The sequence below is a fragment of the Tasmannia lanceolata genome, unplaced genomic scaffold (genome assembly GCF_043159265.1).
Source record: "Tasmannia lanceolata isolate RefF3 unplaced genomic scaffold, GAP_Taslan_0.1 ptg000011l, whole genome shotgun sequence".
Classification (NCBI taxonomy): Eukaryota; Viridiplantae; Streptophyta; class Magnoliopsida; order Canellales; family Winteraceae; genus Tasmannia; species Tasmannia lanceolata.
In genome coordinates this window covers 16,080,629-16,099,696 of record NW_027518688.1, presented here as the reverse complement: position 1 = coordinate 16,099,696, position 19,068 = coordinate 16,080,629, and the positions used below count along the sequence as shown (strand labels likewise).

General features: G+C 40.1%; 1 protein-coding gene across 1 annotated transcript in view; it reads right to left on the bottom strand.

Moving 5' to 3' along the window:
* Positions 1-968: 968 nt before the first annotated feature.
* The window catches only part of LOC143885930 (uncharacterized), a 113,365-nt gene continuing 95,265 nt past the window's right edge, over positions 969-19,068 (bottom strand). Inside the window, exons 3-4 of the mRNA XM_077389960.1 lie at positions 15,284-16,748; positions 969-1,052 (exon numbers count right to left, since the gene is read on the bottom strand). Of these exons, the coding sequence (XP_077246075.1) occupies positions 969-1,052; positions 15,284-16,615 (1,416 nt within the window). The 5' untranslated portion in view covers positions 16,616-16,748. The remainder of the gene's footprint in view (positions 1,053-15,283; positions 16,749-19,068) is intronic.

The following is a 19,068-nucleotide window of genomic DNA, read 5'->3' as shown; positions in this document are numbered from 1 at the left end:
AATAAACTCCAAAAATCTTTACAAATTCATGGTAAAATGAATCAGTACCATATTATTTTCCCACGAAATTTCATTAATTTTGGAATCTATTTAGTATATAATTTATTTTTCTTCGTCAAAAAGATGTTTTTGAATAGTTTTCTATTTTTAAAACACGATTTTCGGAAAAATTCGAAAAAATCGGAACAGTGTACCTACCTGTGGTGAAGATCTCCGCCCAATCCAAGAGTCAAAAAAACAAATCTGAAAATAAAAAATCCCGCCACCACCGATCCGCTCCGCCGTCTTTCGCTTTCTCTTTCTTTTTTCTTTTTTATTTTTGTTTCTCTCACTGTTGATAGAGGGAGTGATTGGAAGAAGAATTTTTATTAGATGAGCCACCTTGGTTCTTCTTTTTTTCTCTCCCTCCCTCTTCTCCTTTTGTTTTTCAGAATACAAGCCATATTTATAGCTACATATAGGAATACTATTTGAGATAAAAATACATTTTTAATAGCCATCACAAATGACTAAAATTTAAACATGTGTGGTATTGGTAGCCACCATGGATGACCATGACCAACCACCATAGATGACCATGACCAGCCATCATTGATGACCAAGGAAAGAAGGGAGAGAGAGAGAGAGAGGCCTACAAAAAAGGTTAATTTTTATTTATTTTTATTTTTTTGACTTTGGTGTGGGAACATGAATGGAAACTTTGGAAACAATATATTTTCTTCCATGGTGGGTCCCACTTATATTGCATGTATATGGTTGTAATAATAATAATTAGAAATTACTATTTTCCATATGAGAACACGTGGGCTGCTGTTGTGTAGAGAACAAGCTTGCAATTCTAAGTGGGTCCCACGTTTTTTTTTTATTTTTTTTATTTTTTTTATTTTTATTTTTTTTAACTTCTTTTTGGAATAATTGATTTTCTTCTTTGATCTTGACCATCCAAGTTGGAACCCACACACAATTTTCTACTTAGATTGTTCCAAAATTGCAATTTTTTCGTAAAATTTCATCCTCTTAGCATATTTTCCTCGGAATTCCCCAATATAAACCTGAAATACCAGAAACAAAGAAAATCCCTTAGTAGTACGGCTTTAAATGAGAAAAATACATGCTTTTCTTACCTACAATTCACACATAAATGCGCTCATCAACATGTTCAAGGTGGGCCCACTCAGTGGGTACAAACTCTCTCTCGCCTGGAATCTTCTGAATAACCATTCTCAACACTTAGCGAAAAGAAAATGCGGAACATTGCGAAAATGATCGGAAAGATTGAGAAAGCATAAGGGACGGACACGGGAATGGAAAACACTGAAAAAAGACTGATAACAAGAACACTAACTTCTTTGCTGATTAAGGCGGAGCAAAATGGGGGTGTCTACACCAGGGAGTGAAAGGGGGAGGCAAAATATGTTACTTCTTTTTTGGAACCCCATTTGTTACTTGGACAACCCCCCATAGTGTAAAAATAGTAGTCAAATTACACTAGATAGGGCTGTCTAGGGAAGATGAGGGGTGTGAACTTAATATAACCCGAGCTCGATAAGGCTCGCGAGCCTGGCCGAGCCTGACTGAGCCGAGCTGAGCTCGAGCCTGGTTTGAGCCCGAGCCGAGCCCGAGCTGAACTTTTGAGCTTAACGAGCCGAGTCGAGCTTGGCCAAGCTCGGCTCGGCTCGTTTACACCCCTAACTAGTGGCACTTGTTAGTTTCTAGGGAAAGCCTTAGTGTCTTAGTTCAGCAAGAAACAGAACTATGTTGCTCTGTCTACCACAAAAGTAGAGTATATAGCTGCAAGAGCTTGTTATGCACAGATTTTATGGATGAAGAACACCTTGGAAGACTATGATTTGAAGTTTAAATGTGTTCCAATCTATTGTGAAAACACAAGTGCAATCAACCTAACCAAGAACCCAGTTCAATATTCCCTGACTAAACATATTGATATAAGACATTATTTCTTGAGAGATCACTCAAAAAAGGAAGATATTGTTATCTCTTATATCAATACCAATGATCAACTTGTGGATATATTGATCAAACCACTAAGTGAAGAAAGATTTTGTGATATTAGAAGTGGTTTGAACATGTGGACACTTAATCAAGTAAAAGAATTTGAATGAAATCTTGTTTATCTATATATCTATATATATATATATATATATATATATATATGTATGTATTATGTACTTGATTTTGTGCTTGCTATTGGATGCATGACTAGATGTTAAACTTTAACTTAAAACTTACTCAAATGGTATGCATGCCCTTTTTGGGAACGGTACTATCATCTCTAATTAAGACATCTAAGAACTTAGCGAAAGCCTGCATCTAGATCATGAAAATGCCTATTTGAATGCTATTTGTATATATATGTAGGCTATACGTAGTTGAATATGAGGAGTTAAAAGTTGACTCCTAAAACAAAAATAGGGAAAATTTGCACTTTTAATGTTCAATTCTTTCCAAACTCTTTTTGATATAACAAAAGGGGAAGAAATATCGCATAATTGATTATGTTCTCATGGTAATGCCCCTCACTTTGATTATGTTTCATGAACCATACTTGTAATTCCTCTGAGTCTTTGTATATTGCACTACCTATGCTTATCTTGTGCTACAATGTAGATTCATGCAAACATAGGTCATATGATAAGCATATAATGAGGGGGATGCATTACTTACATGTTTACCATATTTAGGGGGAGCCTCAACCCCATAATCAATTTAGGTTTGTCATCATCAGAATGGGGAAGAATGTAATCCCAAGGGTACAACCCACTGATATTTTGATGATCAACAAACCCAAATTGATGCTAGTTTGTTAATGGTAGCTCAAGTGTTGTGATTTAGACATGAATTATCAAAGCTAACACTTGAAGCAAGGAGATGAAGGGCTCAACTTGAGACAGTTAAGCATTAGTGGTTCTTCTACAAGCCTTAAAGCCTACTGAAAAATGAAGGGAACCATAAGCACAAGAACAAGGCAGAAGACTCTCCCAAGCCAAAGAACACCTCATGCAAATGCCTAGAAGATGAAGACTCAAGAAAACTCAAGGTTCCTTACTCCTTAGAATGTATTAGAGTCCTCTTGGCATTAGGTAGATTACTTGAAGTAATGTTTTCAAAACCCTTTTAAAAGCATTTTGACAAACTCAAAAAAGGTATTTGAAAACTTAGGACAATAGCCCGAAGGCCATGGCCCAAAGCCCCTAAATATAACTGCATAAAAATAAGTTTTAAAAACAGGGTAGGTCGCCTAGGGACCGGGGTCCCCCGGGCAACCGTGAGAAGGATGCTGGAAATCTAGCATCTACTCGGCAAAAGTGGGCCGGTCGACCAAGGGATACTCGATCGACCGCGGATGAGCTCCTGGAAAATTCAGATCCATCCAGGAAGGTCTCGACGGTCGACCGTCATAGGGTCGGCAGACCGCGGATAGGTTTCTGGACAAAAAAATAACAAGTCTAGAAAGCCCTCGGCGGGTGACCGCTACATCTCGGTCGACCACGACGGTCTTAAAATTAACAATAAAAATGTGGTGCATGATAAGGGCGGGCGACCGCGGAACCTCGGTTGGGCCCCCCTCTGGCAAAGTATCTGTTGGGGCTTGCGCGACTTGCTTTTTCTTAGCCCGTTATTTATGGTTTTACCCACAAATGGTAATATCTTTGCTTGGGCTAGTTATACCCTATCCTTGACCTTTGAGCATGCAATGTTAGGCCCAAGTATGACGGTGGAAACCCAAGAGAGGGGGTGAATTGGGAGTGTAAAAAACTTTTACCCTTTTTAAAACAACAAATCAATTTTTACCCAAATTGAACTTGGAAGACCAATTAAAAAATTAAACCAAGAAAGATAAATCTAAGTGCAAGAAATATAAGAGAGAGTGTAAGCCCAAGGGTTCCCATGGGTTAAACATTCACCTTACCTTCTTGTTTTGATGCTAGCAAACTAAATTGATTAGCTTTTATGAACTAATGTGTTGCTTTGAGGTGTTGTGTTGTATACAGGAATTTCATATCATAATCGTCATTACACAACTCTTCACAACACATGGCTTGTGGATCAAGAGACATAGGAACAAAGAGCTTGAACCTACATTGGAGTCATCACCATTTGGAGATGATCAAGTCAAGAAGCTCAACATAAAGATCCCACAAGTTCCCCAACAAGTGTGAAGAAGGATCCTGGAGTTGAACATGGCATAGTGACACCTCATGTACTTCAACATGCATTGGAGGACAGGTCACAAGAGCCAAGACAAAGTTCAATATGTTCATTCAAGCTGAAGAAGTCCAAGGAGATGCAAAGAGCAAAGACATTCCAAGAAGACTGAAGGTTCTTATTTTTAGAATGTATTTGGAGTCCTCTTGATTTTAAATGCACCTTCAAAAGGTTTTCATACATAAGTTTTTACATCTTTGAAAACCATACACACACCCAAATATGTGTTTGAAAACCTAGGACTTAAACCCAAGACCAAGGTCCTAAGTCCCTCTCACTAGTATTTTAAAACAAGTTTTCAAAGCAGGGCCAATCGACCGGGCTAGGCCAGGTGACTGCGGAATGCTACCTGGAAGACCAGGGCATCTAAAAAATTATCGGGCCGGTCGACCAGGGTAATCCTAGCGACCGCGGATACATTTTCTGGAAATCCAGAAAACATCCAGGTTGGGCTTGGCGGACGACCGCAATGGGTCCGGTCGACCGCGATAGTGTTTTTTAGCCGAAAATTTATTTCAAACAGGTAGCCCTCGCAGGGCAACCGCCCTTGTGCCGGTCGACCGCGCCGGTATGAAATTTGAAATTCAAACTGAGAGCCCGATAAGGGCGGGCGACCGTTGTGCCTCATGAAAATATACCCTAGTGCCGGTCGACCATCGCGACATGAAAATAGATCCATTCGGGCTTGCGCATGTTGACTTTTTCAACCCTGTATTTTACAGTTTTACCCCCAAACGGTCATATTTCCTTGTGGGCTATATATACACTATCCAAACCTTTCTAAACAACCTTTTCCAAGATCAAATCCTATCTTCTTGAATCTAAACTTTTATATGAAAGGTTAAAACCTCTTTGAACTTGAATTTTTACATTCTATCAAGAGGTACTCTATAGGCTTTACATTTTATCTTCCTTGGAGTATTTGCGAGCTTTCAAAGTTGTAATCCGCCTAATCTAGAGGCATTGGAAGTTCTTCTTTTTATTTCTTCATTTGTTTGTGAGGGTCTCTGATTCGGCCCGTTAAGAAAGGTGAATCATTGTAAGAGGGAGGTGCCCTCGCAAGGCTTTGTGCGAAAATGGTGTGATCTCTTTGAAGGAGAAGTTGTTGTACGGCTTTAAGATTCGTCCGTTGAAGAATCTTATTGGTTTAGTGGAGATCCCAAGGAAGAAAACTTGGAAGAATGGAGTAGGTCAAGTTATGACCGAACCACTATAAAACTTGTGCCTTGTGGATACTTTCTTTCTCCTTCTCTTTGCACTTCGGTGGTTGGTAATCTCTACCCTTCACTTGTGTTTATGTTTCATTGAACAAAGGTTAGAGTATATAAGCATAAAGTCATATCTAATCCCTATCCTATATTATATTTATTGATTGATAAAGGGTTAGACTTGTTAAGGCTTAATGAGTAAATTGATTTTAATAATCCACTTAATTAAGCCCCAAAATTTTAATTAGCCAATCCACCCCCACTCTTGGATTGTCACCTTGTATTTAATTTAGTAGCAAAGCGTAGGCTCTTAAAGATCCGTGAAAATTGATTTGTCCACAAAATCCTTTGAAAAATATAAAGAAATTGAAAATTAGGGTGTGGCGGTCGATCGAGCCTCGGAGGGCGACTGCGGAAGGCAACCTGGACAAAAATAGGCGGACGACCGCGTGAACCCGGTCGACCGCGTGAACCCGGTCGACCGCGAATGATTGAAATGAGAAAAATAAAAAGGGACGGGCGGGTCGTGACCGCGATAGCCTGGTCGACCGCAAAGGTCGAAAACTGTGTTTTAAAGGACTAGGGTTTTCTAACTTCCGCCGCTCATTTCTTCTCCTAGGGTTTTCTTCCCTCCTTACTCCCAAGCCATTTTCGGTGGAAGATAATCAAGATTAAGGCATTCAAGTGAGTTTTAATCCATCATTCCTCCTCTATTTCTCTTTTTCTCATCTTCTTCCTTGTTTTCATCCATATAATATTTCCATTCCATCTCTTCTCTTTTTCTCTCGCCATTTCCTCCCACAAATTGTTCATTTTCTACTCGTTCCCATCCTTTTCATCCATTGTCATCATCTTTCTCAAAACCCCCTTGATTCTCACTTTGATTCTTCACTTTTCTCTCAAAACCCTAGAAACTAAAATGTCAAGGAAAACCTTAGCTCAAAAAGGGAAGCGAGTGTGGGACATGATCCCGCGAGAGGGGCGTGGGGCGCGAGCCGCCGCGCGCTCTCCTTTGGTCTCTCGTTCCCACGCGATTGGCGTGTGCATTTTAATATTGATTTGAATTCGTCTTTCCTGTGGACTTGGGATCACTAAGGCAATCCGAATTCCACACGAAAGAGACTGACAGAGTCGCCACCTAGATGTGGGATCTAGGACCCATAATTAACCAGAAATCTAGACTCGCTACCTGGTTACGAGAATGGAAGGTATGGGGAGTTATCCATCACATGCACCATTCTTGTCCGATAATCGGTCTTCGATTCCAAAAGCTAACTCTTTTAAATTTATTTTAAATGGCTCATTCAACTCTATGTTAATGTGCGAACTAAGTGACATGCATCCTAGAATCTAATTTCAATGTGAATCCTAGATGTGTATCTTGATTTATTAATTTGTCTGGATTCATTCTAAGTGAAAGTTCTCCTAGAATTCTAATTTCATGGAAAACCCTAACTGATTTGATTAAGTATTTACAAGAAAATTAATATACAAAACACCACAATTTGTTGTGGTGCCGACTCGCGGGTGGTATGCCGTCAGACATCCAAGCTGCCTACGTACCCAAGCCTCACTGGGATCAGAGTCGACGTAGTTCGGTGCACTTAAGCTAAGCTACTTATGCCTAACTCGACTAAGACACCGATCTAGACGGGATTGACTGTTTCAACAGTTTTAAGAGGAGTTATTTAATTCAAGTTGAGGATTTTATTATCTTAGGATTTCATCAAAGATGCTATATGATTCTTATCTGAATGCAAGTTGTCCCTTAGACTAATGCAGGTTTGCCTACATCCTAGTTTACTAGGCTTGTCCTAGGGAAAGATCGGGTGACTAGTGTAACTAGACCTATGGTACGGTTGCTATTCATAGCAAGCGTCCGTGATGAGGCTGGACTCCTAACTCTAGGACTCCCTAAAACCTAGGACACGGCACGACACCAGTGTTCCTAAATTGGGCTCTAATGGTTCTTAGATTGGAAACCATAATCCAATGGTTCCGAAAGACACAAGATAAATCGATTTAAGTTCTCGAGGTTAATGAGTTTCAGATTTCGAAGATTTTCAGTTTCTAGACATTTAAAGATTACCAATGGTTCTAGGGTTCACCAATTTCGGCCTTGAATGGCATCCAAAGGAGGGAATCGTGCGCTCTTTCCTTGTGCAATTTAATACTTAGGTTATAGCATCTTATTGCCTGGCAGAATCTCAGGATTTCCGTGGACACTAACCTCGGAGCCAACAACATGCTATAACTTAAATATTCAAATTGTCAAAGATCAAGTTGCAATTGGGATACGATTATGGATGCACTGGCCATTTTTCCAGGAAAATCTAAAGATCCTAAAATTTCTGTTTCAATGGATTAAGGAGTGAACATGTGACAGAATTTAAGGTTCTTTAGAAATTTTGATAATGATTTTTTTATTAATTTCGAATTTTCAATGGAATTTATCAATTTTAAGCATATGAGTGATTTTACAAGTGAAATTATTGCAAACGAATTCGAAATGAGTTGAAATTTTTACAGCAGCAAGAAATATGAAATATACAATTACTGTAAACATTTGGGGAATTTTATCCGTGTTCTGATGTCAGTAAAAATTCTCCGAACATCTGGTATTTTTCAAAGAAAGTATAAAATAATAACCAAACACAATCCAAAAATTGTGAAAACTTCATGGTAGAATGTATCAGTAACATATTATTTTCCCACAAAATTTCATTAATTTTGGAATCCGTTTAGTATATATTTTATTTTTCTTGGTCGAAAAGATATTTTTGAAGAGTTTTCTATTTTTAAAACACGCTTTTCGAGAAAATTACGATTCCGGAAAACATCCTCCAACCTTGCTCTGATGTGATGAACACAATAAAAATTTAAAATTCCAAAAAATAGATCATCCTGAGATGGCTATTTTTTCGAATTTCATAATTTCTCAGCCCATATTTTAAATAAAATACCACTCTTCACTCAAATTCGAAAGAATCGTTGATCCAATGCCCGATCCGATCCGATAGTTATTTTACTCTATTTAGATCAAACATTGTATTAAATTTCGGGATGAAATGGATTTGGAACGCTTACGCAGATCATGACTTTAAGCACACGCAATTAATATTCAATTAAATTCAATTAAATACCTAAAAATCATGCAAAATTCATAAAAAAATACCAAACGATCCTGGAAAAATCTGAAAACAGTGTACCTACCTCTGATGGAGTCTTCGCCGAATCCGAAAGCCGGAGTCCGAAAAACCTCGCCGTTGTACGATTCGCCTCGCTTTCTTTTTTTCTTTTCTTTTGTTTTTTTTAGTGTATAAACACCGTTCTTCTGTTGAGCATGAGGTATAGAGAATGAAAGAGAGAGTTGCTGAGAGCGTCGTGCCAGAGAGGGAGAAAGAGGGTGAGTGAAACGCGGAGAGAAATAAAGAGAGTATGAGTAGTGAGAAGATGAAGAAAGAAAACAAAACAGATGCTCTGTTTTCCTTTAAAATATAACTTGAGCCCTTGTGGAGAAAAAGGGACGAGAGAGTGAGGAAGAGAGTGGAGTTAGAGAGACAGAGAGCAAGAGGGTGAAGAAGAGAGTGGAGATATAAAAACAGAGAGCAAGAGAGTGAGGGAGATCCAGAATGAAACGGCACTCCGTTTTTGTTATTATATTTTTTTTTTTTAAGAAAAACACATAAAGGGCTGTTAGGGGAATGGATACAGGAGAGATGGGCGTGGGCTGTAGAGAGTAGAGATTGAGAAGGCTGGGGTGAGTGGAGATAAAAGGGAGGGGAATAAACTTAAGAGAAAACAGAGAGATAGTTGAGATAGACGAAAAACAGAGACAGAGAAAGAGAGGGAGAAGGCTGTTTGGAGTGGGTGAAAGTGAGATGGAGGTGAAAACATAGAAGCTCTGTTGAGCGTGGGTGAGAATGTGTGTGAGATCTTGAGATGGTGAGAAGTTGAGAGTGAGATCGAGAGAGAGAGAGAGAGAGAGAGAGAGAGAGATAGAGAGATAGAGAGAGAGAGGAAAAACAGAGTATGCAACACTCTGTTTTTCCTCACGTTCTTTTTTTTTTTTTAATTTTTTAAAATAAAAAATATCGAGAGGGGAGTTGAGAACGTGAGAATGATGGGGAACAAAAGAAAATATGAGAATAGAGGAGAAGATGAGGAACAGAAACACCACATACCCTGTTTTTTATCTTCTTTTTTTTTTACTGTGGAGCTTCTGTTGAGAGGTTGAAGAGGATGAGAAAAGTTGAACGTGAGGAACAGAGGGTCTCCGTCTGTTTGGAATGGGGCGTGAGTAATATAGTGAGGGATGGGGACAGCATATTCCCCTTTGCCCATGTGCTTTGGATATTTTTCCTTTTGTCGCCAAAGTAGCCACTAGCCGAAATTCATGCCAACCTGTTTCCTTATTCTCATGCTTAAAATAACCACAACCATCACCATTGAAATTTATAATTATCAAGGTGGTCAATATAGAAAACGATCACATCATGGTTTGGAATCATTACCATACATAAAACCAAAACACCTCCTCAAAAAGTAAGCAATTTTTATTCCCAACAACCCAACGAATATAATTTTTGTAGCTTTGAAGGACCCACTTATTCCCATGCGCATATATGTTTTTCCCTATGAATTCCCAAAAGCTAATGCTTACCTCACAACATGCACACTAAGCATTAATAAGCTCATTTCAAATCAACCGAATTTCCATCTTGTATTATAGCTTAAAAAAAATGAATGGGGTCTACTCCATAGGATGATCTAAACCATCCAATTTCCAGGCCACATCGTATATTGGTTGTCCCCCTTGCATAATACCCATAAGATGATCCCAACCGTCCAAATGATAGCCACAATGTAAATCGGTTGTGTGACCAAAATACAATTTCCACAGATTAATCCAAACCATCCATTAAGTTGTGCCTCAAAATCATTTTCGAGAATTATCCGAATAATTCATCTTGATGATCGCAACAAAATTCGGTTGTTAAGGTAACCTCCCTGAAATCCTAGATTCTCACGAATAACTCAACACTTTAGCGGAAAAATCAGAACATTGCAGAAATGACCAGAAAGATTTGAGAAGGTGTAAGGGACGAACACGGGAATGGAAAACACTGAAAAAGACTGATAACACTAGCTTCTTTGTTGATTAAAGCAGAGCAAAATGGGGTGTCTACAGATGCCCCTCTTTGGTAGAGATGACGTAGTCATCGAATACCAAAGCAAAAGTGACAGAGCCATTTTGCGTAGCTTTAATCGACAAAAGACTCTACACAAAACGGAGCCTAGACGCAAACATTTACTACCTAATGCAAGACCCTAAATGAAATCCTAGAATTCGAACATAATAAGAAATCCTGATGCGGTGCCGTTCACAAACGGGCAACGAGAGAATGAGATACCAGTTTCGAATGGATTCCGAAGAGAAAGAACAAAGATCGTTCTCAAGCGGTTTTTAAAAGAAAATGAGACATCTTTCACAAGCGGGCTCAAGGAGGATAAGAGACCATTCACAAATGGACTCAGAAAATGAGGTACCGTTTACAAACGGGCTCAAAGAGAACACGGGACCATTCACAAATGGACTCGAGAAACGAGGCACCGTTCACAAACGGGCTCAAGGAGAACATGAGACCATTCACAAATGGACTCAGAAAATGAGGTACCGTTCACAAACGGGCTTAAGGAGAGGACGAGACCATTCACAAATGGACTCGAGAAACGAGGCACCGTTCACAAACGTGCTCAAGGAGAACATGAGACCATTCACAAATAGACTCAGAAAATGAGGTACCGTTCACAAACGGGCTCACAGAGAAGATGAGACCATTCACAAATGGACTCGAGAAACGAGGCACCGTTCACAAACGGGCTTAAGGAGAAGACGAGATCATTCACAAATGGACTCGAGAAACGAGGCACCGTTCACAAACGGGCTCAAGGAGAATAAGAGACCATTCACAAATGGACTCAGAAAATGAGGTACCGTTCACAAACGGGCTCAAGGAGAAGACGAGACCATTCACAAATGGACTCGAGAAACGAGGCACCTGTTCACAAACGGGCTTAAGGAGAAGACGAGACCATTCACAAATGGACTCGAGAAACGAGGCACCGTTCACAAACGGGCTCAAGGAGAATAAGAGACCATTCACAAATGGACTCAGAAAATGAGGTACCGTTCACAAACGGGCTCAAGGAGAAGACGAGACCATTCACAAATGGACTCGAGAAACGAGGCACCGTTCACAAACGGGCTTAAGGAGAAGACGAGACCATTCACAAATGGACTCGAGAAACGAGGCACCGTTCACAAACGGGCTCAAGGAGAACATGAGACCATTCATAAATGGACTCGAGAAATGAGGCACCGTTCACAAACGGGCTCAAAGAAACAAGATAGCTTCAACAACGAAGAATTTAGAGATTTTTCATAAACTTGAATTTGACGTAGGATTGGATTTGATGAATTTTTGATTTTTCAGAAATAAGGCACCGTCCACAAACGGGCTCAAGGAGGACATGAGATCATTCACAAATGGACTCAGAAAAATGAGACACCGTTCACAAACGGGTTCAAGGAGAAGACGAGACCATTTACAAATGGACTCGAGAAAAGAGGCACCGTTCACAAACGGGCTCAAAGAAACAAGATAGCTTTGATTGATGAATTCAACAATGAAGAATTTAGAGTTTTTTCATGAACTTGAATTTGACATAGGATTGGATTTGATGAATTTTTAATTTTTCAGAAATAAGGCACCGTCCACAAACGGGCTCAAGGAGGACATGAGACCATAAATGGACTCAGAAAAATGAGACACCGTTCACAAACGGGTTCAAGGAGAAGATGAGACCATTTAGAAATGGACTCGAGAAAAGAGGCACCGTTCACAAACAGGCTCAAAGAAACAAGATAGCTTTGATTGATGAATTCAACAACGAAGAATTTAGAGATTTTTCATGGACTTGAATTTGACATAGGATTGGATTTGATGAATTTTTGATTTTTTGAACTTAATGAAATCGGGGATGTTACAGATCGTGCTTGACAAAGATATCGGAAACTAGGACTTTGACGAATGATGAAACGGCAAACCGTGACGAATGATGAAACGGCAAACCAAAGAACCATTACTAACAAGAATGGATTAGAAACACTTTTATGAAACTTCAACAAGATTTTTCTCAAAGAGACTGCTGGTCTTGTCTTTGGGGATTTGGATGACTGAAACCTTGAACAAGACACTTGAAATTGGTAATCTAGAACAACGGCTCTCTTGGATATAATCATGGAAAAGTGGGACTTGCCTCTTGATAGGTGTTTAGATAAACATTTCTTGACCAAGATAGTATTTAACTAACTGGAAGGAAATTCTGAATTTTAACGGTTCATCTTTCTGAGAAATTGGCTCGACCATCATTGCATCTGAGGCTCTTCCAAGCTTAAGATGCCTTCCTGGAGTATGATCTTTTTACGGAAGCTGGGCTTTCTGATGTTTCTACTTCTGAATTCTTCTGGGTTGATCATCTTTGAAATGAAGCTGTTTGACTGGATTCTCAAGCTCTTTCAGGTACAATCGCAGGGAGCTGACGAAGCCGGGCCTCCTTCACCGAGACAGTTGCATCATTTTGGACACAAGGACGACGATTGACTCTTTTTAAAGAGAAAACTTAGATAAAAGACACTACTCAAAGGATTGAGGAGCTCTGAAGGAATGAACATAGAATAACAACGATTGATTAACTATACTGACAGACACAGTAATGCTTCTGACTTAGTTAACGTTTTATTTGGTAAGTCTATCCTTTCAAGGAATATTTTTTTCAATTGGTAAACACTGGACTTTTTCCTTAAAACAGTAATGCCTCAATGATTTAATTACAACTCCTAGGACTGCTTAGCTCCAATGCCCCCAGTTTTGAGGATGTCACTTGAATTTGCTTGAACTTCAGTTGATCTTCAGTCCTGATACCGGCTGTAGCCTTCTTACAATGATTCTCTTACCATGACCAAGTCACCTCTTCAGGGTTTTTAACTTGGCGGACCGTGGTAGCCTTAACTTTTGCCTGAACCGCCCTTCTAGGTTTTCGATTCAGCAGGCTATCCCCTTAGCTTTTGCCTAAGCCGCCCTTTCGCGTTTTCAACTTAGCAGGGAATGATCTTAAATTTTGCCTAAACCGCCCTTTCAGGTTTTCAGTCTAGCAGATCTTCAAACTCCATTTTTTTTTATTCATCATCATTTTTATTTTTTTTCGGGACCTAGATCATTAGTTCTGAACATCGGAAGGACTTTATAGGTAGGATAGGGCTTTTCAAAGAATGGCTTAAGGTTCAACAAAGATTTCGACCGAACCTGTGAACAGGTTGCCTACATATCCCAAGGTAGGAATCAGGTCGTGTGTAGTTCAGGGCGAATGCCCCTAGTTTGAAGATAAATTGTTCGAAGGTTTATTGATTTTTCTTTTTTTTTTCTCTTCTTTCTGGAATAATTGACTTCTCTTCTTTAGGAACTTGTCCCTCTTTTTCTGAAAGGATTGAATTTCTTTTTTTTTTTTTTTTTTTGGATTGATTGAATTGCTTTTCTTTTTTGAATCGACCGAACTCAGTTTAACCGAGCTGCCTACGTACCCCAGTGTAGGGATCAGGTCTCGCGTAGTTCGGGGCGAATGCCCCTAGTTTGATGGGTTTTTAAGAAAATTTCATTTAGGCTCGAAGGGTTTGCAAACCAGTATTCTTTTGACGTTGGGTTCTGATTTTGGGATTTATTCAGCCAAAGGAGGCCTTCCGATGTTCAGATTGGGAATCGATCTAGGTTACTAGAGTCCCTCTGGTACTGATTATTATTATTATTATTTTTTTTCATTTTTTTTTCGGAGTTTGACGGCATTTCCAGGTAAGAGATAATGGATCTTCTTCTTTCAAGATTCTAATACGTGCTTTCGACTTTCATAGAGCGAAACTTGTTCTTTGACATCGTCCATTTATGGATTTGTAACTCTTGATATCTGATGACCACTTTTCAATACTTGCTCTTGAACTTCTTATCTTGAATTTGTTAGCTTCATGTTATGAATTTGAGAACCAAGGTCATTGATTGGAAATATGAAAGTTGTTTCCACTCCATGCCCTTTGCATAGCATATGATATTCACTTCATTCTTTCTTGAACCTTCTATCTGGGTCTTTCTCTTGGCATTAATGGTAACGCTTACTGGACCATCTTTTTATCCTCAAAATGGGTTTACCAATTCTTCACACTCTTCAGAGGGTAATGTATTTTCAATCGGCATTTACTGGATCAAGGTTTCAGTGCCAGTGTTTACCACTTTAATTTCATCTTTGAAAGGCTGAGATTGGCGCTCCTCCTCTTGTTCAAGTAATCGTTGTGACTCAAGTGGAGTTTCGTCAATTTTGTCCTCATTTGAGGAGGGAGTCTTATTTTAAGATCAGAAGCACACTTAAGAAATAGACACAAGTGAACTATTGGAACTGAAATTTTATTTAAAGAAAAAAAATACTACATCTCACAACCTATCCTGAACATGTTCAGGATTCACAACTCTAAAAGAAAAGCAAAAGATAACTTGCCTGGACTAGGCATTAACCTTGAACTGTAGAACCGGACTCAACAATTGTACTGACCATGATGGCTGACTCAAAATAAAATAATAAACGACTAAAACTTTAACTGCCGCAACTGTCTAGCTTCGGAGGCTCGGCGAAAGCTGGCTCATAAATGGTACTTTCAACTTCTGATTCTTTTCATTGCAACCGGACCTGTGCCCCTTTGAACCTTCAGTTATTTAAGCATTGCGAACGGCTGGCGGCAGTACTGCATGATTTGATAATGGGTTATTGGTAGCAACAGGACTTGGCTCAAACACAAGGCTTTTATTGTCGAGCAACCTCTGGATTCTGAATTTTAGGGCAATGCAATTATCAGTGAGATGGCCAGAATTTCTATGGTATTCGCAGTGTTGATCTGTTCGCCAATTTGCTGGTAAAGGATTAGGAAGAGCCCTAATGTCGGGCAGGATTATGCGACCTGAGGCTAGACACTCCTTGAGTATCACAGATGGTGGAAGAGGGAGAGGGGTAAATTCTGTCTGGGCCTGTGGCCGAGGTGCGACAGCAGGTTGGGTATAATCCATCACCATGGGGTTCTGAGGTTTTGAAGGCTGAGGCTTGGAGCGGGAAAGGTTATTAATTTCAGCTGATGGAGGCTTCCTGAATTCTTTGGTATTCGGGTTACTTCGGTTGAACACACCTTGAGCCATAGCCTCCTCTATTTGGGTGCCTGCCACGATAAAGTGTTTGAAGTCCGGATAATACTGCAACGACATGTGATACTGGAGCTGGGGGGAAATATTTTTCATGATTATTTGGACCTGCTCTTCCTCAGAAGGGCGCTCCATCATCTGAGCTGCTATTCTCCTCCATCTTTTCACAAAGGTCAGAAAGGATTCCCTCAAGTCTTGCTTTGTCCTTTCCAAATCCTTTCTGGTGATTTCTGTCCCGTCATCATATTTGAATTGCCTGATGAACTGCTCGCCGATATCCTTCCATGTCCTGTAACGAGTCTTGTCCAAGACCATGAACCACCTCCTGGCAACCTTGGTTAGGGAAACCGGGAACAATTGAGCCATTTGCTCAGAAGATAAGCCTTGAGGTTGACACATGATGGTGAACATTTGCAAATGTGTGATTGGACAACCCACACCATCATATTTATCAAAGTCCGGCATTTGAAAATTGGCTGGGAGACGGATTTCTGGGAACAGTGTGAGGTCACTTGGATTGAAACCACCCTGGTCCTGAAACTGAATGTCCTGAACCTTCCTGGTAAGACTTTCTAATTTCTCCATAACTACTTTATCAACCATGGACTGAGAAGGCCTGCTGCGATCTTCGCTGTACTGCTCTTTTTCAAAATCTTCTTCAGTTTTGTCAGGGATAGGAATGAACACTGGCTGGGCAGGTGCGGCTGAAGTAACTGTATGGTGCATGGACCCTTTATCTTTGGACAACGATGGCCCCAACTTTTCAGAAAGCTGGGCCTTGATAACTTGGTTCTCTTCTTTGAGTTCTTGAAGCTGCCGGAGAATCAAGGTGAGAGTATCGGTAATAGCAGCGGGTGGAAGACTACTGTTCTGGTTTTCTGCCATTGGGGAGGATGAGGATGGGAAAGAAGGAGATGCTGGGGTCCTCAGAGAAGGTGGCGGGGAGACAGATTTCCTCTGCAATCGAGAAGAGATCCGAACCCAAGGAATAGTAGGGTTAGCTATGGTGTTTAGTGCCCTCTCATGGAAATAATGAACACGAGGTATATGAGCTTGGCATTCATGGAGTGTTTCTTCTCAATGACTGAAAAATATTACACATTTAAGCAAGTAATTGGGACAATAGAATGAATCCAAATGATGAGGGGAATGCCCTTAGTTCAAGGATTATGAGAGTAAACTCTGAAGGATTTAGCAGAAATATTCTTGAAAAAGGTAGCCCCTAGAGGAGGAAGAGATCAAGGGTACAGGCAAGATTGGATCATCAAGATTGCACGATCAAATGATTGAGACACAATTTCCGCCAATGAAGACACAATCGAATCCCACAAGAGACGAATGATAGACACATGATCAAAATGTGAGATTGCATAGGATTACTTTCAACGGGTAGATCAAGAATAACTAATCCTATGAGATCTTTGGAAATGATGGGATTTATATCCTAACCCCAAAGGAAAAGTTTTTAGTCTTCGCACATTTTATCAGTGTTACCTGAAGGCATCAACCTTACTCCTAATCTAGCGGAGTGGAGAGAGGATCTCGACTCATGACTTTGTTCGTGTATCTAAGGACCGATCGTAGCCATTGGAAAATGGACTACGGCCTAATCTAGACACAAATGGGTAGGATATCCTAAACTAGGCTCACACACGTGATGCACATGTGTTCGTATACTACATGCATGTGTGGGTTAATCTAGGGGTAAGGCCAAGAGTTCCCTTAGCGCGAATCCATGTTCGATATACTGTACCAGTGTCCGGCGTATCAGTACGTGAACAAGAGATCCGTTTACGCACCATAAGGTGCTAGGCTAAGGGTGGAATGCTTCTCTAGCACAGAGGCACCAGGTGATGAAATCCCAGTCAACCATGCTAGATAACACTCCGGGTTCCTAAAATAGGATGTGTGTGCATGTGAAATGCAAGGGTTTAGATGCAAGTGATATAAGTGTGTGCAATAAGTTTACGCAATCTATGATGCCTTCAGGTTTTATTAGATTGAGTTTAAGTAAAATGTGATGAGAAAATAAAACAAGACAAACTAATCTAACAAGTATAGAGTTTTTATAAGCCAGTTAAATTAAATTCAAATGAATTATCTTTTGGGATTTTAATGAAGTTAGGTGGTCCCCAGCAGAGTCGCCAGACTGTGGGACATGATCCCGCGAGAGGGGCGTGGGGCGCGAGCCGCCGCGCGCTCTCCTTTGGTCTCTCGTTCCCACGCGATTGGCGTGTGCATTTTAATATTGATTTGAATTCGTCTTTCCTGTGGACTTGGGATCACTAAGGCAATCCGAATTCCACACGAAAGAGACTGACAGAGTCGCCACCTAGATGTGGGATCTAGGACCCATAATTAACCAGAAATCTAGACTCGCTACCTGGTTACGAGAATGGAAGGTATGGGGAGTTATCCATCACATGCACCATTCTTGTCCGATAATCGGTCTTCGATTCCAAAAGCTAACTCTTTTAAATTTATTTTAAATGGCTCATTCAACTCTATGTTAATGTGCGAACTAAGTGACATGCATCCTAGAATCTAATTTCAATGTGAATCCTAGATGTGTATCTTGATTTATTAATTTGTCTGGATTCATTCTAAGTGAAAGTTCTCCTAGAATTCTAATTTCATGGAAAACCCTAACTGATTTGATTAAGTATTTACAAGAAAATTAATATACAAAACACCACAATTTGTTGTGGTGCCGACTCGCGGGTGGTATGCCGTCAGACATCCAAGCTGCCTACGTACCCAAGCCTCACTGGGATCAGAGTCGACGTAGTTCGGTGCACTTAAGCTAAGCTACTTATGCCTAACTCGACTAAGACACCGATCTAGACGGGATTGACTGTTTCAACAGTTTTAAGAGGAGTTATTTAATTCAAGTTGAGGATTTTATTATCTTAGGATTTCATCAAAGATGCTATATGATTCTTATCTGAATGCAAGTTGTCCCTTAGACTAATGCAGGTTTGCCTACATCCTAGTTTACTAGGCTTGTCCTAGGGAAAGATCGGGTGACTAGTGTAACTAGACCTATGGTACGGTTGCTATTCATAGCAAGCGTCCGTGATGAGGCTGGACTCCTAACTCTAGGACTCCCTAAAACCTAGGACACGGCACGACACCAGTGTTCCTAAATTGGGCTCTAATGGTTCTTAGATTGGAAACCATAATCCAATGGTTCCGAAAGACACAAGATAAATCGATTTAAGTTCTCGAGGTTAATGAGTTTCAGATTTCGAAGATTTTCAGTTTCTAGACATTTAAAGATTACCAATGGTTCTAGGGTTCACCAATTTCGGCCTTGAATGGCATCCAAAGGAGGGAAT